The following is a 25,324-nucleotide window of genomic DNA, read 5'->3' as shown; positions in this document are numbered from 1 at the left end:
CTTTCCGGCAGCGGGAATATGTAAAGCCTTACTGATGCTCCTCCGCCATCTGCTTCTGAATGTCCACAGGGAACTGTGGCCCCGGGCCCCTCATGCCCATGAACTGAGGCTGACCCATGAACTGCATCCCGGGAGTCTGCATTCCCATTGCCATCCCGCCCTAGAAACACGGGAGAAAGATATTTAGGACATCTAACGATTCTGAAGTCCACTTTTTTTTTTATTGTTAATGCATGTCTTAGACATTTCAAAAGTCCGTCAGAAACAGAACAGACCTGTATTGGCATGGCACCAGGCATCTGTGCTCCAAAATTCATTCCCATCATGCCTTGCATGTTGGGCTGCATGACCTGGACCATGGGGAAGCCCTGCTGCTGTTGCTGCTGCATGGGCATCATTCCTGCCATTAAATAACAGTTTAAAAATGTCAATTGTTTATGACAAATGTAAAACCATTAAAAAAAATCTATTTAAATGTTATAAAAGATGTTGTATTGGAGAAGCGTATCCAATACAAAATGATCTAATGTGGAAAGATGCAAAATACAGGCAAAATGTCAGCAGCGTACCTTGCGGTGGTCCAATACCCCCTCCTACAGGGTACATAAAACTAGAACAGAAAAGACAGGCACATTCAATATTGTAGTCATTTACCAGGCTGCCCATTTCAAACCCCTGAAGCTCATTTCAGTGTCAAGCTAATGTCTTTACTCTATCGCCCTCCACATGCAAGAGACGGCTAAAGGCAACCAATCAATCATTCAACTGAGAAAACATTTATGAAAACAGCCGAAGTCCATTATTCTGGAAGGTTCTTCATGTTATTGCCCCACAGAGGAAATCAAAATCATTCCAGTATTGGCCCTTCATTACATTGTTTTCACAGCTAAGAAACACATTACAATAAAACAGAAATAGATTTATGCTTTCATTCCATAAGGAAAATGAAAGTAACATTTTGCAAATATTGTAATGATCAGAGGAAGATCCTACAACAGTAAATGTAAAAACAATCATGGGTCATCATCTTTAATAAAAAATTGTGGTACTACTAGCTAAAGACTTTGCACCGGCCAACATTTTCACGAACAGACATTTTGGCAACCAAACATATTCGGCTGAAAAAGCAACAAAAAAACAAAACATATTTGGGGTCTTAATTACTTAATTGTAAAATTAACTCATCGAGAATTAGCTTAGTTTTGTTTGCTTTTGCAATAGTCTGAAATGTGGGCTAACACTCCACCGAGGCTCTCTGGCACAAAGCGATCTGTCTGTGTGTGTTGCATCTGTTTGCCTGCAGGCTCACAGCTTTACAGCGCTCACAGAGACTGCGATACAACAGAGGGAGGAGAAAAAAATAAAACGCTGGATTAAGGCAGATTAACATTCAAAGAGAGATCTGCTGTGCCATCAGGGTGGAGAGATCACATTTATCCACCATTTTAAACTGTTACTGCCAACATCCATCCATCCATGAGCAAACACGGTTATACCCACAAAACCTGAGATTGAGCTTTTCTGACAGGATTTTTGTCTTTGAGAAACATGTTAACAGCAGCTTTGATACAGCATATTAATGGCTGTCTAACACTTTATGCAGAGCCATTTACCTAGTCTATACAAGATCTGTTAAGATAAACTGGTATAAGCACAATGGCAATTAAAAAAATAAGGAATATATTTGCAAACCAATATAAAATCAACACAATCAAGTAGCATTTAAACCGTTACGAACCATTTTTCAGTTCAAAGATTTGAATGCTTGAATAGGCTATTAGTCTAAAATCCAATGACATACTGAAGAGCTGCTTTTCCCATTGGACATCAACCAAATATCCCATCTCATGCTATGATAGCAAAGTGTTTATCATAATAAACTAGGAAATCTTTGATTCTTCAATTCATAAATGAGTTTCTTTGTTTTTGCTAACAAAACAATCATCTCTCTATCAAAGCTCTCAAATCTCATATTTCTTGTACATATTCATTCTTAATATATTCTTGTTTATTAATAAGTATTAGGGTTGTCAATACATTAGCTTTATTCAAATAAATAAATGTTATATAATTATTTGCTGACAAAAGCTTTCAAAATAAGATAATTTGATATTGTGGTAAAAAAAAAATTATTGAATAGACATTAAAAAAAGTGGTTTTATTAAGTCAATAATATAATATTTAAAAATATTTTTTGTTGTTGTTTTTTATACATCATTAACCCCAAGCCTGCATTCTGTGTGCTTCTACTGCAAGGGAATAAGCAGCATTAACATTCTGCAAAATATCTCCTGTTAGAATAGCAACGACAAAGGTGTTGGCACCTTTTACCTTCCCATTTAGTTTTTTTCCACAAAGTTTTCCTACGAGGAAAAAAAAAGTGTGACAAATCATAAACCACTGCATTAACCAGTAACACTCAATACTTCCAAACTAGACTCACTGGAAAAAAAAGTGCCTGTGGTGACTACTGCAAAATTATATTATGTGGCTTCTTGCAGGTTTCATGACACTTTTAAAGTGTCATGAAAGTGTTCATGAGAAGTGTCCCGTGAGCAAGAAAATGGAATATCAGGGGAGTTAAAGGGTTAGTTCTCCCAAAATGAAACTTCTGCCATCAATTATTCATTACTCAGTCTTTTACGGGTTTGAAACAACATGAGGGTGAGTATATAATCAATTAGCCTGGTTAAAACCAGACCATTCTCAGTTGTAACTGAGTTATGGTCTGGTAAAGCGTCATAGAGAAATCATTTCCAGAGGGGCGTCACCAACGGACGTCGCGGATAGACCTAAACCCAATCAGAGCGATGAAGGAGATGACGTATGCAGAGCGGTGGAGAAACATCTCTGAGTGTTGTTCTTTGCTCGGTTTTTAACAAAAAGGAAACGTTCAGATCGCTTGAAACAGACGCAATAGCTGATTCGAACGAGTGATGTTCGACGGCGGCATCCATCTTTGTAATGTAGGCTACAAAATCTGCTTCAAAATCCCAGCGCTGTCGTCATCATGTAAAGCCCGCCCCAACGTTTCTGATTGGTGCCGCAATTTCAACGGATTGGAAATGGGCTTGAATGAGCTCTTTGCCAGACTAACTTTCAGAGCAAATCTAAATTTGCCGGAAGTTGTCTAGGTTTCCCAGGCTAATAATCAATGACAATATTTTCATTTTTTGGGTGAACCATCCCTTTAATGCTCTATTGGGTTTGAAAATAACACACTTCCTCCCGACTCTAAACCTGACTGATAGTGGAAACAAAAGCAAACGTGAGATAAAACCATAGGCTCTCTTACAATATGGCATTTCAATCCAACTTTCCAACCAAACAAAACTTTAAATGGGATATAAACTTCAGAAATGTCCCTAAATCCTTTTTAGGGTTGCCACAGATAATCAGCTCTTACCTTCCGAATTGATACGGGAATTTGAGAGCTGTCAAACGCCTCAAACTCCTTTTGTGTTGGGTCTGTGAGGCTGGGCACTGGGCCGGCAGACTTATTTATTTAGTCACTGACTTTCACACAGAATAACAGATTGCATCTATGACATTGCTGTCTTCAGTCTTTTTTCTGAACTCTCAGACCTGATAAGCATCTTTTAGGGTGTTGGCAGCAAAAATACAATTACACCTGTTCTAATAAACACCTATGCCCTCCACTGCAGCTGTTTAAGAGCCTCGGCCATATGGAAGATGCCCATCACAGCTATAGCCACCAGACTGGATCTAACTTCATGGAGCTGCTGCTTCAGCAAACTACTAAATCCTGTCATATAAATCAACCAAAAATATAACTCTTGCATTGTTTACTTCTTTAATATACACCTTTAGAAGGTAAACAGCATTTAATTTGCATTACAAAATCGTTGACAATCACATTAGCCTGTTCCTCGTCTTACAGAAGTGGCAAAACACGTCAAAGTCCTTCCATGTAAATTCGGAGTGCTGCTGTTGAACTTTTATTATATTGCCAAATAAAGCAGCTCTATGTAGAACCCTGTGGTTATTTAGTTTCACGGCAGGTATCTATTACCCGATGCTGCCCCGTTTGAAACTAGACATTCATTATTCAAGCAGTTCAGCAGAGACTAAAGGCCTTTAGGTAAATAAAACATGAAGTTGGACTTTCCATCCATTCTGACAGCTATGTGCTCTACTTTGTAAAAACTTTGGTACATTTAAAGTGCCTTACTGGCCCGATATCAATATTTGTAAGCTCAATGACACCCACTAGGGCGATACTATCTTGATCCAGAAAACTATACGCAACATGAAAAGCAGCAACTATGAATATATATGGGAGCTGTCAAGTCACCAGATCCACATCAGAGAGCTGATGTCTCATCTCCAAACATACATCATGCTGGTCAGGGTGGCTCTGGTCTGGTCTACCAATTCCTATAACTTTGATAGCTTATACCAAAACATTGCAGAATCTTACATGTATAACAGGTACCAGCAAACAATGAATATCACCCTCTATCATTAATATTATTACATCATTATATTTGAATCACCTTTCAGATGTATTTGCCCACGAGCAAACATTCAAATGTAAGTTTTGTATATCCACATTTTGTATACTCAATTATCTTTTTGGAATCTTGGATTAATTGAAATGTTAAAAAAAGATTGTGGACATCAATAAAGAAATCATGTAATTGGTCAGAATGGACACTTCAAATAGAATATTTGGGCATAATAAAACGCTCTGGTTGCTCCATTGCTTTGGATTGAACAAAACCAAACATACACAACACAAGCAGTGTAGTCCGATTCAAGAAAAAATTACTCTTATGAGACAGTTCTTTTAATCGCTGAAAATACTCTCAGAATTTGTAGTTACCAGACTGAGAAAGTCTTACGAATGCTTAAATGAAAGCTGCAGTCCGCAGTTTTTCCTCTTTGTCGCCATCTCTGTTCGAAATCTGCAATTGCAGTTATTCGCAGAATTATCAACTTTATGTGAGTTGTACTTCGACACGGCACAGCGCGGATGAACACAAGGGTCACTTAGGCTACACGACACCGTTTAAAAAAATATATGTGTTTTGAAAACGGTATTCAAAATGCAAGTTTTTGAAAACGATGTGTTATTGTCTCCGTATAAACTACAAAAACATTCATTTGTGAAAACGGTGACGTCATGTACATGCGTATTACGTGTTCAGTGTAGTTTTTCTATTCAAAGTGACATCGCTAACTACTGGCCTAGCATTGCATAACACAGCGATTTTAATCGTTTCCAGTACACTGTTGTCATTAATTGTACCCTAGTGTACTCAAGGTTCATGAACCAGTATCATTACTGACTTATTGTCCATATGGCAACATGAAGTTAAAGCATTTCAAAGAGGGAAACAAAATTACAATGTATAAAATATAAATACATTTATGTGTATGTTTTAATACTTGTATTATAGATGTACAGTACAGCGAAGGTGGACAGTCCTGCAAACATTTCAGTATCTGCGAATAATTCTGTAGGAAACACTGCGATCGAATATAATTTTAGGACGCCATCAACGAATAGAACGTTCGAAAAAAGCAATGAACACGAAAAATGCTGTCTAGGTAGGCAGTTCACAAGGTTTTGAGACACGACCAGTAAATATCTTTTTCTGGATGTTAGTCACTCAGTCTGCTGACAAGCGGTTTAATAACGTTTGGACATCGATATCGTTATGTATCCACGTGTATGGCAAAGAAAAAAACGCAAAGAAAAAGAAACGAATATGAATGTGACGGATGATCATTCTGATACAGTATGACAAACGTCACATCACCATCACAGCTGACCAGACTCAGCCATTAACACCCCAGACGTTACGCTAAATAAAGTGAAACTGCGGGATCAACGGATGAATTTTTAAACAGACACGTGAATTATCACATACTGACTTCAGAAAGCGTATACATGTAGATAAAAATAAAAAACAAAGCGTTAAAGTATGAAATTCTGTACCTGCCGCCTCCCCCTGTTCCGGGCCGAAGCGCCATCTTAAACAGCTCAATGAAATGACGTCATCGCTGAGAACAGACATGCGCCACTTCCGGGGTCACACCACCAGTTGCGTCACCTCATCTGATGCTTTTATTTTCAATACTTTTAATATACTTATTTACAACGTTTTACGTTTCATTTTACAATTTGAAAATTATTTATTATATAATATAATAATAAACTTTAGTCCTTTTCATTTTTAAACTTTTATTTGTAAATTTAAATTATTGTATTGTGTGTATTTTTTACACGTTATTATCATTTGTAAATAGCACAGTTTTTGCCATAGACTGTAAAAAAAAAAAAAAAGCTTTTGCTCATGTTCGACCACTTGCGCTCATTGCAGTTACTATAATTGCACAGGCGATGGCGCCATTGTAGTATTTGTCCCAGATATCGTAAATGGGCTCTGGATTGTCCCAGGGGGCGCTAAACCTAAACGTCAATTTGGCCTCCACGAACAGGATACAAAATACGGGCTGAAAAGTTTTTTCTTTATTCTGCTTCTACTTTCTATTTCATTTTTAATAGTGTATTTTTATTTTCTATTTAATTTTCATATTTTATTTTTGGATGAGATTTGCACTTGCAGCCCGGTTATCAAAATTTGGAACGTGACTAAATACAATTTAAAATCCAGATTTGTGTGGTCCAGTGTTATATTAGTATCATTGATATACTATTATTGTTCTTATTAATAATTCGTAGCCTATTAGTTTTATGTTATATTTTCCATTTTAATTAAAGTAGTTTTGTTTAGTTTTTTACTAGCTTTTATTAGTTTTTTTATATAGTTTTATTTATTTTTATTTTTATCTAATTTTATTTTTAGTTATTTTAGTACATCAAATGTTGTCCTGGCAACTATAGCTGAAATAAAATAGTTTTCGGTTTTTATATATTTAATTTAATTTGTTATTTCAGTTTTTTATGGTTTTGGTTTTAGTAAACTATATAATAACCCTGGAGTGATCTTGGTATTTTAGCAATAAACCTTAAATAAGCATAGACAATGTTAATAAAATTAAAAATTAATTAACTACAACATTTAAACATATAATCATATATTTGGCCTAAATTAAACTGTTGCTTAGGAGGGTCTCGTTTTGTAGGCTACTAAATATAGTTATTTGATAAATGCATATTTTGCATAAATAAACAATTTGCTTGATTTTTTTATTTTTATTAAATATAAAATTAAATCATTGTTTGTGCCTCAAATTCTTAAAAAATGTCCCGGGACACTGTCCCGCGATATTTCCCTCACATTATTTTTGTTCATTGTCCACATTGTTAATTATTTTTAATTGGATGAAACTACAGGGTTATGCCAAGACTTTTTGTGAAAATACATTGGCTGTAAAATAAACTAAAATTCAAATGAATTGCTAATACCTATGTCATATTTACTTGATTATTATTAGTTATAAGGGCAGTTAAACTGAATAGAGGGGCAAAACAGTAGTTACAGTATTTTTTTATTCATTTATTTTGATTTTGAATAATGGTACCATGGAAAAGGGGGGTGGGCTATTGAGTTTGGCTGTGTTAATACATTGGACAAGATTGATATTTCTCTTCTACCCGAGCCCATTCAGCTCGCTGAATAGCCACCTTACATTACCATTAGGATCCATTGAGGAGCTCTGAAGGACGCTGTTTCCCCACTGAGAGTAGTGGGTTTAGCTTGAGGCCAGCCTCATCAGAGGGCCTGATGTGAATACAGGCAGGTTCCAGCAGTGTCCCTGTGACCCAGGTGAACATTAACCCACAACTGACTCAGAGCATCCCACCAATCACCATAAATCACGGGATCCCGCTCCAGCATCAGCGTGGACACTGCTCTCTGACAGGACTCCCTTTTACTGTATGATTCGTCTCTGAGCTGAAAGGCTGGATTTATTCACTCCCATTTAGACACAAATGGCCCGAATGGATCTATTATCATTCCAAAATCCTTGTGTTTAGAATTGATCAATAAACTAGCAAAGGATCACACAGGCAGGAATGATGAATTCCTTCACGGAGGAGTGTGTGGGGTCATGAAAATGTCTGTTTATGTTTCTCATCTGTAAGGATTTCACTATCATTGTATTTTGAATGCAGTGTGCTTCCCCTCAATAGATGCAGAACAATGATGTGATTAATAATGACGTTTTTATTCCTCTCTGCCACCTTTGCTTCAAGTCTTCCAGCTACTGTCAACCTGTCAAGCCATGAAGCTGTTTATGATGTATTTCACTGACTGTATGTTTTGGATATTTATGAACTGTTTGAATTCACTGAATTTATGAACTTTGTGAATTTCTAGTTGAAGACTGGATATTATGAATAACAATGAATACAAAAAATAATAATTATTTATTTAAATAATCAAAAGTTTGGGAAATTATATTATCCATCTATCCCATCAATATATTACATCAATAGTTTACAGTTTATAAATCATAGGCCTATGTTTTATTACCTTATATTATTTACGAATTATGTTAAAATGTAATAAAATATAACTGTATTTCAAAGCGTATTAAACACTGTTCAGATTCAGAACTTCAAAGGCTAATTTTGATCTCAGTTTGACACAATGTTACCAATTAGCCCTGGCAGAGATTGGCCTCCTGACCTCTGACCCCTGCTGGGTTCTCCTGCCCATTAAAACCCTTTGGGGCCCAGCTGGAGTTGATGTAGTGCCCATTCTCTTCTGACCACTAAACACACAGCTACATTCAGTTTGTAACTTCCATTTTCTGTCCCTTTGTCCCGTCTCTCTGTTCTCTGTGTGTCCATCTTGCTCTTGTGTTGACCTCTGAGTCTTGTTCGGAAACGAAGGCTCAGTCCTTCCGGGGTACCAAATGCTTATTGCTATATGTTTGAACTGAAAATGAAACACAACTGCCTGTGATTGAAAGATGCACATGAGTGATATTTTATGATAAAAACTTCCTTCCTACGTTAAAATGGTGTCTTATATTTGAAAATTTTATTTAAATGTATTCAGGTCTATACATCTCATTTCATCTTCCCTGTGAAAAAAATTGGCACAGTTTACCCCACTCTCACCTGCATTGACAAACCATCAGGTAATTAACAGCTAAATATTGGTAATATAAAGTCTGTAATTGTTTCACTACCACAAAATACACCACATTCAACATCAATAATAGCACTTTATTGTATTTTTTTCCATTCGCCTTGTTAAAATACAAGAATTACAGGCCAGCTTTTACAGCGCTGGCCTTAAATTGAACTAATACAATGGTTATAATTATTGTTGTTGACTGCATTGTTAACTCAGCACCTCCTCAGAATGCTAATAAGCATCTCTCTCTCTCTCTCTCTCTCTGCTCCTCTGCTCTTTTCAGGGCAGCGCAGTAAAAGAGAGCAGCAGTAAGATCTTTAGTGGCTCCCTGGGAGCAAAATCAAAGGCCTCATTGATAACCAAACAGGGCGACATCATTGGGTTACAAGTGTATACCCAGCAGGACGCTCTCTTTCATAACTCCATGAGTGACTTTAAGGCACATTCAACAAAAAAACAAACAAAAAAAACAGAACAAAGTTTTGAGGTGTATAACATTACTACAGTATGAGCTGCTGTTAGCACGTCATCAAGCTAGAGAATTACTCGAAATGTGCTTTTAGGTGTCTCTAAAAGCAATTTTTATTTTTGTTAAATGTTCAAATGTCTTACACTGTTTTCAACATTGATAATAATAGAAAATGTTTCTTGAGCAGCAAATCAGCATTAGAATGATATCTGAAGGATCATGTAACACCGAAGACTGAAATAATGATGCTGAAAATTCAGCTTTGCTTCACGGGGAAAAACTTACATTTTAAAATATATTACAATAGAAAAAAAGGTATATTAAATTGTAATAATGTTTCATAATATTTTTTTCTGTATTTTTTATCACATAAATGCAGTCTGGGTGAGAATAAAAGACTTCTTTTAAAGACATTAACACATTTAGGGCTGTCTAAGACATCTATGATGTAATTTCCAACAATTTTTCCCCTAATAAAGTTTTTTTTTTTTTTTTTAAGTTGGTGATCAAGGAGACAACAGTGTCAGTGAAAAGATGTGATGTTTGAAGAAAACAGTCATGCTATAACCCTTCAAACGTGTGAAAATATTATTTAATTTGGTGTATTTAGGAAATGCAAAATGCTGGCTATGGAATTAGGTTTAACAAGTCAAAAGATTTTTTCATTTCCAAATTGTTGGTCATATTCAAAACATATTTGAAATTTCCAATCTTTTTCACCAAAGGGTAATACAAATGTAATTTGTAAGATGACAAAAAAAAAAAACATGGTTATGAAAAACAAAATGGTCAGAGGTCATGAAGACCTGCCTGAAATGTACATATTCCCATAAACACTCAATTACAGTTTTTTAAAATTCATACTGGAGTGTCACAACAGTAAATAAAGAAGAAAATATAAAGTAATCTCTACATACACAGACAAAATGTAGGCATGATTGTGAACAAGAAGTTCATTAAATAAAAACAGAAGACTATCACTAAAACTACAACACTTGTTTTATTAAAAGAGACCCATGTAAAATAAATGCATGTGTGCCGTGCGTAACCTAGTGCCCAGCCTACAGTGTATTGTCTTCATGGAGCCATCATGTTTTCCAAGCATACTCTTCCACCCTACAGCAACAACATGGTCACTCGCTCTGTGTGGCATTGGCACGAGTTTCGTTTCCATCAAAAATGTGCGGCTCATCCTCCAAGTTTAGTAATAGCCATGTGGGGAATTTAAAAAATTGTTGTTTCAGACCTGTAGGAGGAAAACAAAGAGCAACAGGGAGGTTTTCTTCCAAACATGCACCCCATCCTCTCTCACGCTGCTGAACAACATACAACACACAACATATTTGAAATGAATGAGAAGCACCTAGACTTAAATTGTCAAAATATTGTGCAAACTAAAAAGATTTAAGAACACCATAGAAGAAGTCGCTTGTCCTATAAAGTATACGGGATTTAACAAGACAGATAGTGCTTGTCGCAGGAAGGAGGGGTTGGTTGGTAATGGGCCCTTGCTGAACGGAAACACATTCCTAACACCCATGTCATAAAAATCATTGTGTTCAAAAGAAAAACTAAGCAAAGAACAGTAAAATTCATAATACTGTAGCTTGGCAAATACTAGACTATAATATTCAGTATGAGGAAATGTATAAGAAATACAGAATTTTTTCTAATTTCACATTTCAAATCAGAGACAGACCACTGTTATCAATCTTGAGCAAAAAAACTTTACTTGGAACTTTTTTTTGTAAAGCATAAATAGTGATTTTAAAAGATTGATTTCATTTTATACAAAAATAATACAATGTGGAAAGAATCACATTTTGTATAAATCCAGCATAAACAGGAGAATAAACCAGTACTGTAACCTCAGGTCAACTGGCAGTGGGAACATAGTCAACAACATTAAAAAAGAACATCGAAGTGACCTTTTGACAAGTATTCAAACTCTCAGATGGGACTAAAAAGGGACGTTTGCACTAGTTTACCAAAATGACAATGTCAGTTTTCAATTCATGGACTTACATGCCAGTAAAAAAACCAAACAAGGTAAAGAGCCACAATAAAAACTATTTCACAATGCTTCCTGTTAGTTCAGAGTTGTGTGTGAGCAAATAATACTGTTTGAAATGGCGAACGGGCTCAATTTCCCAACTTTCATGAAATTCCTACTGATAACAATTACACTGTCCAATAACAGACCAATTCAACAGGACGCTCTTTTTCACATATCTCTCCAACATGACAATGACAGTTTGACTGTAGGTCAATATTTAGATTAGAAAGGCACGTCGTCATGATTCATGGCCGTTCCCTTCGGTATCACAAAGATGGTGACCGGCTATGCGGATAGAGTTATCTGTCTCTCTGATCGACCGTAAAATTAATCCAGTATTTGTTGGATGGGAGTCTGTTATACTGAGTTCCTCCATCTGAACGCTGGCACAGAAAGATGAGTCTTATCTATCTGACGACACCAATGCTAATAGTCAACATTGACAGTAGTGTCTATTTTAAAACCAGACTTAAAGGTAGATCGATAGGTTCAGGTTTTGTTGAATGTGCTTTAACATTTATCTCACTTTTAACCTTTGGAAACTGCGCACTCCGTCACATTGCATATTCCAATACGTCATACCTGTTCCTTAGATTGTCACATCCTAAATCACAGTTTACATGTTTAGACAGATAAAAGCACACCACATGGATTATCAAATATTTATATCCTTCATAATAATGGTGATATAATAATTGCTTGTATTTACATCCAACTGTACAGAACATTGTCTAAGCATTCAGATTTAATGGAAGACGTTTTTGCATCACAGTCATACGTTACGTAAAACCTTACAGATGCTTCATTGGCTGATTGTCAATGTTTCACACACCTAGAAACATATTGTGCCCTTATTCCAGGAACTGGCTGGAAAGCAGGTGTCTTTTCGTTCCTTTCTGGTGCAGATTTGTATCTGTAGCTTTGTCTGACCATGTTTTTCCTATTTGTTTGTTCTTCAGGATCACCCATGTTCATTAATACGGTTCGTCCATCACTGAGAAGGAAAATACCGTCACTAAAGTTTGTACCGTTGCTGGTCGTCCGTTGATCGCCAGACTTCTTGAACAACCCGACAGTGTTCGGTCTTGTGGGTCTTGCCCTCCACTGCAGCCCCTGGTTTATTGACAAACTCATCATCCAACGTGCTGCGAGCACTTATTATGGGTTGCCACAGATACGGGAGAATGGAGGTCAGGACGATGTGCTCCTGTTGCTAGGCATCGAGGAAGTCAGGTGTACACGCTCACCAGGCCTGCAGCGGACACTGCAAGATAAAGAGAGAAACAGGAAATGGTCACATAAGCATGATTCCGTATGAAATGTGAACAAATCCTGCGAAGGTGGAATTTCCTTATCAGCCACACCTGACCAAATATATACCTCATCCCTGTGCGCTCTTTTCCATTGTAACCGACATTTTCGTATTGTTTGGGTGTTTTTACTCTTTCTTTGGAGAGGGAGAGGCAGGTGACCCTGTCGTGACCCGCTGGCCGACAAACAGACGCACCTGATAAAGGTGCCGGCCAGCTGCTCAGACTACACTCATTAGATGCAGGTCTCCAAATGGAGGTGAGGTTTTGTTGTTAGGCTGAGTGGGATAGCTCGGCAAACAGGAGGGTTATAAAGACAGAGCGTGGTTTGTAATGTCCCCCAAAGTGCCCACTGCACCGCCCAGTCCAAATACACCAGGCTGATAAGAGCTTGAAATTGCTCTCTCAGTACTTTGGGGGTGGGGGGTTGAGGAACCGCATACCTGGGATATCTAAATGCTTTCAACCGACATTTCCAATAATCTCACACAAGTGAAATATTGAGGACATTTGCATATTATTCAGAATTAGAGACAAGATCTTGATAAGTGAACCAAATGCTGGCAGGAGGTTCAAGCCACCAGGGTTTGTGCTGCCAGTGATGTGGCAGCGTGGGAAATTGGGCATGTAAAAGCGGCGACTGCAGACCGCATTTCAGGCTAGAGCGGTCACAGAGCGCAGGGGAAAAGACGTAATTACTTCATACACTCCCATCCACGGCAGCGGAGCCGAAGGAGCACGAGGGCTTTGATTAACAGTGAGGATCATTTCCTGAACTCACTGTTAAACTGGACTCAGGAATGACTGCATTGAGAGCGAGAAAAGAAAGAAAGATAGATAGAAAAAAAACTGTAAAACAAAACTAATATATACATATAAACTAAAAACTAAAATAATTTTACTGAAAGAAAGAAAGAAAGAAAGAAAGAAAGAAAGAAAGAAAGAAAGAAAGAAAGAAAGAAAGAAAGAAAGAAAGAAAGAAAGAAAGAAAGAAAGAAAGAAAGAAAGAAAGAAAGAAAGAAAGAAAGAAAGTGTGACAAAGAAAGCGAAAGGCGGTTTCATCAATCAAGTCGTGCTCAGGCTTGGATCACGGGTGACTGATTGGTCAAGCTGTTCAAAAGGAAATAGGAATTCTGAGGAGTATCCACGTTGGTTCGCTTCACTGATCGAGATGTGCAACAAACCCAGCTAAACAAAGACACTGGAGCAGGTTGGGTTTGTGTGCAGATTCTCTGCCTGATAAAAACCCCATTGGCCTTTATCTAACAGAAAAACTCAACATCAGTGCTTTCCAGAAATCTTATGCTGATCACTTTAAGAAATGTTAGTGATTAAATGTTGATAAACGGTGCTTAAAAGCAATATTCTGAGCTACATCAAACATACATGAAACTTTACTGTACAATCAAAATACTCTTGCCAGTATATGGAGACGGATTGTGGATTAAATATTTTTTTAAAATCTGTGAATGTTTGGTAGGGTCTGTGCTAATATATGTAGTAATGTAATATTGTACAGATATGTAAAATGTTTTTTTGGAATCTGGTATGAAAAAAATTCAATGATAAACATTTTTCTTGGTATCTCTGGGTTTTTTTCCTCTTTGCCGCCATTACTTTGCCCAACTGATTGTCATAAATATAGCAGATGAGCGAAAAAACTCATGCGATTGCAATATGAATTATAAGCTGGCTTAAAAAGGTTTGTGGATCATGTCATAAGCATCTTTGTAGCTTTAATGAAGCTAAAAGTGATTACAGTAAACAATTCCATCCCACATGGCTTTATTTACCCATAAGAAGCTTGCAGAAGTATGCCGGACATGCAGATAGACTTGAGCACCCACAAAGAAACCAATCAGCTGTGTTAGAACAGATCTAAGGCTACATTCACACAGCGAGCCTTAGTGCTCAATTCAGATTTATTGCTCAGATCCGATTTTTTTGTATAGCTGTTCACATTGTTGTTTTAAATGTGGCCAATATTAGATTCCAGTGTGAACAGATCATGGTCCTGAACTGACCCGCATGTGCAAATGAACGATAAAGCAACACACTGGCATATGGAAGTAAACACGGCGGACATAAAAGTAATTGACTTGCGTTTGCGTTTACGTATTGCGTGATCAGCCGCAGAAGAGAGAGTTTTCACTATAATACTTATGAGTTCTGTCCTTTACTGACTACCTTTTCGCAACTTTCTTGAAAACGTTGGGTATGTAAAAAAGTGACTCCCATGAGTGCAGAATTGTGACAAATGTTGCTCTGCATGAATTCCGATATGACTGTGGTCGCATTGCTAAACATCCGCCCTGTATCGGATTAAGTCCCACATATGGAAGTGGCACAAATCAGAATTTAAAAGATCAGATTCCATGTGGTTTGTACTGTTTACACTGTCATGAGAAAAGCAGATCTGAGTCACATGTGAGCAAACTGTGAGCGGATATGGGCCACATTTGCCTGCAGTCTGAACGTAGTCTAACAGACTTAAATCTGTCTTGGTAAATGTTGTGGATGACTGACCTGTTTGCTGGAGGACATTGAACTCAGTGTGCTGAGGCTGTTGGCATCTGTCACCACCATGGTGGGGGGAAACCGAGACGAGTGAGAATAGTGGGGTGGCTCCTGCTTGTGCGAGTACACTGTAAAGATAACACAAACAGAAAATCACATCAACAGGTATTTGAAAGAACTTGACTAGATCAGTAGATACTGGACAGAGGACGTGGACTGACTGTGTGAGTGTGAGACGGAGGCCATGAAGGGCTGTTGGCTCATGTGGCCAGCTGACTGTTGCATGAGCTGCTGGTGTTGGACGTTTAGCTGTTGCGAGAACTGCACCGGCTGCAGAGCTGCCAGACTGCCTGAAACGCTGTTGATGACAGGTATCGTCTGTGCCTGCGACGTATTCAAACCTGGACGCGAGAACAATGAGGCGTCAAGTGGAGAATGTATAAAGAATTTGAAAAGGAAAGCAAGGTGGGTCACTCACTTTGTGCGATGGCCATGACTCCAGAGAGGGGCATTATGAGGTTGGGGGTCTGTTGGTGCACATGGTGAGATGCATGGATGTTGGTCAGGGTGCTGACTGGAGGAAGACCTCCACCTGATACAGAGATCTGTGAAGAAAATGCACCAATAGTTCAACGGACTGACTAGAATGAATGCTTCTGTCAGAACTGTTTCAACTGTACTCTTATCTTATGAAGGTGTCGGAGCCCTGACAGAGACACAGAGGTTTATTTGAATAAGCCGAGTTAAGAGTTGGCCATGCTCAGACAACCGTCTGACTACTCAGATAAGCTGCTGTCATACTCCCTTCCTCCTACCCTGCCATTGACAGAAACCCACCCTAAACCATGATGAATTTGACCTATAACGTAACACCGCAGCCTTGCTAGAAAAATTAATGCATAGAAAATTGTCCTGAAACAAAAGGCTACATGAACATCTCGCCCAACTCAAACATTAGTATTCAGATAACGAACTCCATTGAGCGCCGGTGTCACTCAACCGACAGAGAACAAGCACAACTCCACCCTTCTCCTCCTCTGCGGGGCATTTAATCAATACAAACAGAATGTTTCTTTGTCAGGTTTGTTGGCACAGCCACGGCCGTGCCCCTTTCTCACTTCCACTGGCTAACATTTGCTAAGATCGGCCCTGCAGTGCACTATGGGCCAAGGCCTGCCTTCTGCCTCTAAGTTTAGCACTGGGAGGTACAATGCAGCATTTGTAATCCCACTTACTGGGTGAAGGTAGGTATCTATTAGGCCATACTTTGTGTTTCTGTGTCAAGAGCAGGCATGCGATATCTTATCTGGGCTCAGAAGTGCTCACCATCTTGGAGTCAGATGACAGGAGACTGTGACTGGGGTCCAGTGCCCCCGGAGAGACCTGCTGTAATACTGACTGGCTGGTTACCATGGCATTACTGCTATGGTGATTGATCGTCGAGGAGGAACTGACTTCACCAGGACCTTGTTGGCTGTACCGGACACCTATTAAGGAAGAAAGCGAGAAAGAAAATGATCAGATTTAGTCTCCTAAATGCTTTGCAAATTTGTCCCAGTCTGTATCTATTAGTTAGGGCAGAGTAAACAAACAGTGCCCTCCGCACCTGGTCCCTGAACGGTCAAGGTCATCTGAATGTGTACATGTGGGTTGTCCGCAACTCTGAAAACTATGCTGCACTGACCTTCAGAACTTCATAATCTACGTCAGGAGTATCCAATCCTTCTCCTGGAGGGCCACTTTCTAGCAGCGTTTGGCTCCAGCTCGAATTGGCTTTATGCACAGCTGCACTACTTCCTGAACTTTAGCCAGCTCCTTTGTTTCCTGTCTGCCATTATTGGACAAACTGATTAATCCAGGTGTGCCTGGCCTCAGTAACAATAATCAGGCACACCTGGATTAATCAGTTTGTCCAATAATGGCAGACAGGAAACAAAGGAGCTGGCTAAAGTTCAGGAAGTAGTGAAGCTGTGCATAAAGCCTATTAAACACCCGAACCTGTTATTCAAGGTCTTCGGGATTACTAGAAACTTCAAGGCTAAACTCTGCAGAGAGGTCTACGTGAAATCTACGTAAAATAAAGCTTTATGAGATAATAATGCTCTACTGAAGCTTAATTCTCTGTTTAGACCTTTTATCTTGTGTGGGTACTCTTGAACATTCAGGGCCACAGGAATTCAGCCTGTCTCCTATCGAATGGGTGTTTGCCAACCCCAAGCTCCACAGATATGAACAAGGTAAACATTACTCAATTAATACTAATGTCATAGGCATTTTTCAGTCCAAAAGTCTTTACTCCTACATTCAAATACCAGGTTGGCTAGCCAAGCAAGATGACGACACAGCCGAATGAAATAAGGCTTTGTTTTTGATTACCTCTTTCCCAGAGTGCTCCCAGAGTGACGCACCTAATAAAAAGACTAGCAGAACAGCAAAAATATGACAGAAAGGTCTTAGAACAAATCGATTTATCCTTTTTTGTGTTTCATTGTGCAGGGAAACTCTGCAGACACAACTTTGCCCCCCTCTGCACACTTACAGCATTGCCAGCTCTCTACAGTGTCTTGTAAACACCAGTGCAGGACAATAAAGCACTCCATTGGACCTACAACCTGCTCAGCACACAATGGGCCAGCAACCATAAACAGTCTTTACTTTACTACCGCGCACCCACTAAAAGTGTCAGAGAGAGAACAGGCTATTGTCTGACTCCATCAGGCATTCACTCGGACTGCAGGGATCTCCTCTCACGCTCAATCATTTCGGTCTGCGCTGTCTGGGCCATGCTGACCAGCAGGAGGGCTCGGTTTCTGAGGGAACCAGGAACCGAAATACAACCTCTGAGACCACAACATAAAAGTTACATGGAATGGTATCATAAACCAAGTCTTAATTACGCTATTCAGAAAAGCAACAGACACTTTCAGCAACCACTGGTGGTAGTTATATCTAGACAGTGTATAAGGTTATTGGCTGATACAATATTCTCAAAATAGCTAAATATTGGCTTATCAATCTCCCTGGACAAGATTTTGTTACGAATCAACTTTGTTTTCAACTTTAACAATTCGCTTTGTAGTCGCCTTTTAGTATAGCTTGAACAATACAAAAACTGCTACCGCAAACTTTGGTTAGAGGCAGAGGGCGGTGAGAAATCCTAAAGGGGAGTGGTAGCATTAGACTTCAGCAGATTTTAAAGGGTTCAGCTCTCCCTGGGATGCATGTAATATCAAAGCATTGCTCTTCATCCCCAGGCAGTGCTCATTATAGCATTGCCGCATATGAGAGGCCTCCTGGGTCTTAGCAGGACGTACTCGGCCTTTCAGCCTTTCTGCGGCCCCCAATAGACTAAGCAAGGATAGTTGAACTCTAATGTTCTCTGCTTCTCCTTTGCTATTATATGTCAGGGGTAAATTAAAAAACATTACTAAAAGGGTAAATTTTCTAGTTTCCTTGGTCATGAGGTGACGGTCTCAAATACAAGTTTCTTTACTAATAGATTTAAAGATTTAGATTAATAGATACTGTTTCAGTGCTTTAGACAACCACTCCAACATTTTCTACCTAAATGTTATCAAAGAGAATTCTGAAAGCGGTATGCTTTCCCAACGGCACCACAACACAAACATAGGGAAGATCACAGTCAGGCCCCAAAAACACATATCAGTTGACCTTCCAGCAGCGGCAAAATGGCCTGTCTGTTATCAACAGGCCAAACCTGAATCAATAAAAAAAAGTAGAGTCTCTCTCCGATCTGACCTGGTAACGACCTCTTAACAAAACCTGGGTTTGCGTAGTTTCCGAGAGGGGGGCTGAGACCGGGAATCACCCAGCACCCTCCATACCTCGAGCAGAAGGGGCTCATCAGTCCTGTCTGGCCCGAAAAGAGCCAAAGCCCAGCGGACAGCTCCTGCTGTTCTGCTCAGAGCCCAGCTACTGCTTCTATACCCCAGCCCATAAAGGTGAGAGGGGATCCGAGTTGTCCCTCCCCCTGGCCTAGCAGAGATAAATGAACCTCGGTTACAGTCACTACAGTCTTCTAATATACCATAAACAAAAGGGTTCCCTGCTGAGACAGGGTAAAGAGAGCAGGGAAGAAGGGAGTCCCTTATCAAAGGCCTGGGAGATGTAGTAGCTGAGGATTTTAATTGTCAATTAAGCATGCATAATACAGGCTGTGCCCTGGCAACGTGATGAGGGGTCCTGCTGTGCCATTCTTGTCAGGCCTGCTTCTGACACCAAAAAACAGCTGATTCTGCTGGCAGGGATCTGGCGGGACACCTTGTAAGACCCTCGACTAAAAGCACGGAAGAGAAGACCGATACCATCCCGTTCCTCCCCCTTCTCATCCAAATTAACACAACCTGAGGTCACTGACTGGTCAGGTGTGCAGAGGGAAACACCACACGCAAACAGACAAGCCACTTATTGCTGTGCCACATGCGTAGAAACAAGCAAAACACCCACTGCGAAAGCACTGGCTCTTTGGCGCTCAAACATGAAAGAGCAACAATATGTAATAAGCTGGTTGAGTCAAAGAGTGTATTGCTTTTACTGCCGAAGTCTTGCCATATCAAACTAAGTCAATAAATCCTTCTGGGAATACAATTCATTAGATAACAGAGGAGTGGGCCTGCAGTAAACCGCAGTGACCCTACAGGTATAACTAGGACTCGAGAGTGAGTTGAGCCGCATGACCCAGGGTTGACCCTGTGTCCTGTCCAAGGGTGGCTGCTCTTTGTGCCTCACTCTTGCCTGCTGACTTCAGTAGAGCTGAGATTGCAGGTACAATGCAGATTGTTCTTGGTATGTGTTTCAAAGCTGGGAATAACAATGCCATTTGCTCAGCTCACTCTGTCACACTCATTGATCACTGCCCTGCTCTCTTTCTTTCCCCCTGATCTCATCAACTACCTCATCTCTTCTTCAACTTCGTTGCCACACCATACCGCAGAGGAGACAATGATCAATAAATGTATTTTCCGACCCTAAGCCACATTCACAGGCTAAGAGCAATATCAAATAATAGACGAGAGATTACAAAGGATGTGTCAATACCTTGCATCTTTCCTGGTGGGGAGCTGCTGGCTCGTGGGTGATGTGGGGAACTATGTGAAAGGAGGGAGTTCAGACTGTGCGTTGGCCCACTGTAGGCATCCATGGCCAATTTTTGTCTAAAAGCCTCTTCCTTCCTCCTGTTGGCAAACCAGTTGTAGACTCGCACCTCTGTGACCAGGTTGGAGCCAAGCCCATGAGCTTTGGATGGCGATACTCCTCTCTGGAGGCACTCAGCCCTGAATGTAGTCAAGAGAAAAATATTAGCATAACTGGGATGAAAGTGAGGAAGTAGTTTTGACATTCATAGCAAGTTCTTCCGTACCGATTGCACTCCTCTACCAGTGCCTCCCTCTCCTCTTTGCTGGGGTTCTTCTGCCGTTCGTAAGCCTGGTAAAGGATCTGTTGGGATGCAGGCCCCCATTTGAACCGGTTGCGTCTGAGCTTCTTGCAAGCAGGTTCAACGGCAGCATCATCCCCTGGCTGCACCATACCCTGCGCAGACTGACTAAAGTCTGAGAAAAAAAGTAGCACCTGATCCTGATTGCCTTTGTCTGACATGTTGCTGCCACAGCCATGTGAGATCTGGTTGAATTCTGAAAAGTAAAAGAGAGGAATTTTGATGTCACTTTCAGAATTTTCATATAGGACATAAAGTTTAAATTAACATATGCTTTTAATCCTAGTTGAATAAAGTAACATCTCTTGAAAGAAATGGATATTTTGCAAGAAACATGCAGTCATTTTAAAGCTTTCGGGGTGTGATGTTACACCGAATCACCATGGGGGATAAACTTTGACCTTTGCATCATTCTATATGACTGTCCTTTTTATATGTCATTGCGCTTTTTATGACAACATAAACTCAAAATGATGATGCAATAAGTAGCCAGTCTCCAAAAAAAAAACATTTTTTTATAAAAAAATTATAATAATAGGCCTACACTCTTAAAAATAAAGGTTCTTTGTTGGCATATTTGGTTCCATGAAGAACCTTTAGATTCCACAAAAGGTTCTTTATATTGGAAATTTTTAGAATGTTCTTCACACTATTTTAGTTCTTTTTAGAACTGTTGATTGGAAAGTTCTTAGGGGAACCGAAAACGGTTCTTCTATGGCATTAATGCTAAAACACCCATTTGGAACCTTTATTTTTAAGTGCATCACTAATAATCTCTTTCTGCCCTTACTGAATCTGTATCTCTCTAAAATTACATAAGAAAAAAAATAAGAATGAAAAAGATTTTTATGAAAAAGAATGAATAGATTTTGCATAATCCTCATAATTAATGCATAGATTCCGGTGGAAAGTGGTGCTTTATAGGCTACTATTTAATTTCATGCAGTTGATTCAGGCAGTTTTATATTACTAGGCCTATAGTCTCACTGTAGCACTGTAGTAAACTCTCACATTGCAGCAAGAAATACAAATATTAACTTACGTCGCAAGATCTCCCGCTGTTTCCTGACATACCAGGTGTAGAGCGCAGCGCGTTTCTGCGTTTTCATAGGCGTGCCTTTATTCAGGTGCTGTGACAGGTGCGACTGATTGAGTCCTGTCACATCCACGACCTCGCGCTGAGGGATATTGTGCTGCTGCATGTATCCTTTGATCATGCGGGCCGCGCGCCACGGGTCCTCCCTGAAGAGACCGGAAACATAAAACAATAACTACAACAAACTCATTTTATATCATTAGTTTAAGTCACCTTTTAACAGTTGGTTTCGATTCTTTTATATTTATGATAGTGAATTTATTAATCTGTTTAACATGTTATTTGTTTTGTAAGTGCGGTCAATTGTTCCCAGCGCTAATAACCAATCGTTAATCAGTGTATTTCAATAGGTTGTAAATAATTCCAAAGGTTAAAGACTTCATTGCACGCAATCCAACTACTGTGATTTAATTACAAAAGGACAAGTTAGAGACAACTGAAGGACTTCACGACAGCTATATTGTTCACCGAGAACATTGTAAAGCCATCTCAAAAACAATAATACTTAGACGGCCCTAAAGTATAATTAAACATGGTTTTAAAAAATACTCTATATTTTAGAGAGAAGGAGAACATTTTGCGTGAGACGAAAATTGCTAAAAACTCAATAGCATTAGAGAAACTAAACGAATTTGACATGGCTTAATAAATAAATAGCCTATAGCATTATGGAATTAGCTTCAAGATAATAACAATATTTTTTATTCATCAACAGAAAAGTTGTTGGATGCAAATAAATCCAAAGAACTCTATTCATATTTCAAAATAAATTTATTAGCCTAATGTTCACATTCAGAGAGCATTTAAATTTATCTGGTGAATTTGAAGAGCTTACCAACGAGAACTTTACGTGCAATAGGCCTATCCTATAGCCTAAAATCATAGAGAAATATCTAGAAAGATTTTCTTATTTTCCAGTCCGTAGGCTGGTAAATTTGCTGATGCAACATAATAATAAGCTATTATTAAATGTATATGCTTTTCCTTAAAAACAAAACTAAATTAAAAGCTGTGTAATATTTATTACTAAGTTAAATAAAAAATATAGGCTACCTAAATAAATAAGAAAGGAGAGAAAACGCGAAAAGCGGCAGACATGCTTTAAGATGCATTAAAACGAAGTTTAGTCTTACCATAGTAATTTCAGATTAAACCTTTGCTCTTGAAATCTGTCCAGACGGTTTGATTTAGAGACTGACAACATATATGTCCGTGCTTGCTTTATAACTTTCGACAATGAATAACTAGATCTCCTTTCACGCTAATCATTCGTCACTGTGTGTCTTTCAGTTGATGATTTATAGGATAAAATTAATAACTCAACTCCACGTGCTTTAGTTTTGATTTTCAGCTATATTTCGTGACGTCGATGTTGATTATATCATATGCTGAATTATAAAAAAGGCCTATAGCCTAATAAAAAAATGCAATTAGGCGTTTTTTTTTGTTTGTTTTTTTGCAATTGTATTTGAAATAATATTATGATTACACGACCTATAATAGCAATAATAATAACAATACAACAATAATCATCAATCATTTTATTTACATGGCCTAAAATACATTTACGGACAACGTCAAAAGAGATGAAATCAGACAGCAGAGCGCGTGTATTTATTTTCTTTCGAGAGGGCAGAGGTGGTTAATAATAAATAGATCTTCTTTAGTTGATATATCTCTAAAGAAATAACTCACGTAGATAATTAGTAACCAGAATGTGAAAAGAGGAAACACTGGCGCGTGCTTTTAAATTTGTAAACACACTGCAGCCAGTAGGCTAGTTAAATCTGTTTTGAAAAAGCATCACTGAATTTCGTTTCCAGATTTCAAGCCAATGTTACGCGGTTGAGAAAAGTTGGTCATTAGGCTACATTATAACCACATATTTTCCGTCGATTTAACGTATCGCAGTAATTTATAAAACACTACATTTTATCAGTTTTCAGAACTTCAATCAGAAATTTAATTAAAAGTGGTATAGCCTATAAAAAGTGTATGACCTTATCAACGCCCTGTGATTTTAGAAGGCAACAATTAAACGTTTCCATTTTAGTGGAATGATTTAATTAAGAATAACTTTTTATGTCAGCACATTTTTAGTAAATGTGTAGCTACTTTTTCTGTGAAAATGTTTGTATTATAACGAATAAATAAACTGTTTTCAATCCTATAACGACAAAATTACAGCTTGTCAAACGACAGTAATTTCACAGTAGCCTAACAGCCGGCCTTTAACTGCAGTAGGCTACAGTAGCCTACAGTTCCTTGTCTCTTTCTCACTTCGATCTCTTTGATTATAGCCTATGATTATATTATACAAGTGATAAACTTACGACAACATCCGATCTATTTCTGCCCTCTGCTCCGCTGCCTCCTCTGTGTTTTGAGACTGCAGTTCTTTCAGTATCGGCGGTGTGTCGAAATCATCCCCGTCCTCCGAGCCCTCATCATCCCCTGATAACTTCCCTTTACTGTGTCCATTGGTCAGCGTGTGAAACACCGGCTTTGAATCCGTATCACTGAGTTTGGAACCGGAGGGCGACATCTGAAGACTGTCCAGTTTAACTCCAAAAGCGCTCGGGCTTGGGTCCAGGTCTTCCAAAGCTTGCAGAAGCACATCTTTCGTAACTCCAGAGTCCAACAAGGCGCTCAAAAGCTCCTGTTGCAAAGACGTCAACTTTGAAACCATTTTTGCGAACATCTAAATGTTTAGTAGCTACGCAGGGAGGTGTAAAGAGGGAAATGCAGAATGTGAAATTTCCCCTCTTCACTCCTCCGAAGACACCTGCTCCGAAAAGTTAGGCCACTTCCCTGTCGGACTGAATGATATAACTTGCCATGATGCTTCCAGAGGGCAGGCGATATAAAATATGGTAATGAGTGGGCGTCTGCTGAGGGCCTTTATGCAAATGAGCTGTCCTGGGCCACACTGACTAACGCGCAGGTACAGCGTGTTTACACTGACTGGCCTGTTATCAGCACAACTCGAAAGAACTTTGGACTTTGTCGACTCTTGTTAAAGCACGTAATAATAATAATAATAATAAATTAAATATGTAGGCTACATATTTAGGCTAAATGTTGCTGTATAAACTTAGGTCATACAACTGAGATATCACACTGACAAAACAAACACCAAGTGATTTAGAGTGACTAACGATGTTTCAATATGTAGCTATAATAACTTTATCTAAAATGAATAAAATTAATAATTAGCTTGATTTTGTCTCAGCTCATCAGACTAGCAATAGTCTGTTTTCAATCAACAGGAGATTTCTATTAAAAAAAATCAATTTAGGTTTTCTTAACATCTCTAAGGATAAATGTAATTTTGGATG

The 25,324-nt window shown here is 38.8% G+C and overlaps 2 protein-coding genes across 8 annotated transcripts in view; both read right to left on the bottom strand.

Annotated features, from left to right (window-relative positions):
* The window catches only part of synrg (synergin, gamma), a 54,169-nt gene extending 48,128 nt beyond the window's left edge, over positions 1 to 6,041 (bottom strand). For 6 of the 7 annotated variants that reach the window (XM_056243243.1, XM_056243244.1, XM_056243245.1 and 3 more), the window contains exons 1-4: positions 5,966 to 6,041; positions 570 to 610; positions 276 to 400; positions 33 to 160 (exon numbers count right to left, since the gene is read on the bottom strand). In XM_056243243.1, coding sequence (XP_056099218.1) covers positions 33 to 160; positions 276 to 400; positions 570 to 610; positions 5,966 to 6,000 — 329 coding nt within the window. In that variant the 5' untranslated portion in view covers positions 6,001 to 6,041. The remainder of the gene's footprint in view (positions 1 to 32; positions 161 to 275; positions 401 to 569; positions 611 to 5,965) is intronic. The other variant, XM_056243250.1, reaches the window with a different exon arrangement.
* Positions 6,042 to 12,441: 6,400 nt separating this feature from the next.
* Positions 12,442 to 24,780, bottom strand: hnf1ba (HNF1 homeobox Ba). Its single transcript, XM_056243147.1, has 9 exons — positions 24,320 to 24,780; positions 21,933 to 22,132; positions 20,816 to 21,086; positions 20,494 to 20,729; positions 16,762 to 16,922; positions 15,914 to 16,040; positions 15,657 to 15,836; positions 15,445 to 15,563; positions 12,442 to 12,872 (listed from the first exon to the last, which is right to left on the bottom strand). Exons 1-9 carry the CDS (start codon positions 24,685 to 24,687, stop codon positions 12,852 to 12,854), a joined length of 1,683 nt encoding a protein of 560 aa, XP_056099122.1. The 5' UTR covers positions 24,688 to 24,780; the 3' UTR covers positions 12,442 to 12,851.
* Between the last annotated feature and the right edge of the window lie 544 nt (positions 24,781 to 25,324).

The sequence above is a fragment of the Rhinichthys klamathensis genome, unplaced genomic scaffold, assembly GCF_029890125.1.
Source record: "Rhinichthys klamathensis goyatoka isolate OS25496 unplaced genomic scaffold, OSU_Roscu_1.1 h1tg000781l_1, whole genome shotgun sequence".
Taxonomy (NCBI): domain Eukaryota; kingdom Metazoa; phylum Chordata; class Actinopteri; order Cypriniformes; family Leuciscidae; genus Rhinichthys; species Rhinichthys klamathensis.
The sequence above is the reverse complement of the archived record's forward strand: the minus strand, read 5'-3'. Positions and strand labels throughout refer to the sequence as shown.

What these genes read in the sequence shown, in the direction of transcription:
- hnf1ba (XM_056243147.1), bottom strand. Translation starts at nt 24,687, where the DNA reads ATGTTCGCAAAAATGGTTTCAAAGTTGACGTCTTTGCAACAGGAGCTT. An exon ending in CTGGTAGAGGAGTGCAATCG is followed by an intron (nt 20,730 to 20,815) that starts GTACGGAAGAAC and finishes GACTACATTCAG; the next exon opens with GGCTGAGTGCCTCCAGAGAG. An exon ending in TGTCATCTGACTCCAAGATG is followed by an intron (nt 16,041 to 16,761) that starts GTGAGCACTTCT and finishes TTTTCTTCACAG; the next exon opens with ATCTCTGTATCAGGTGGAGG.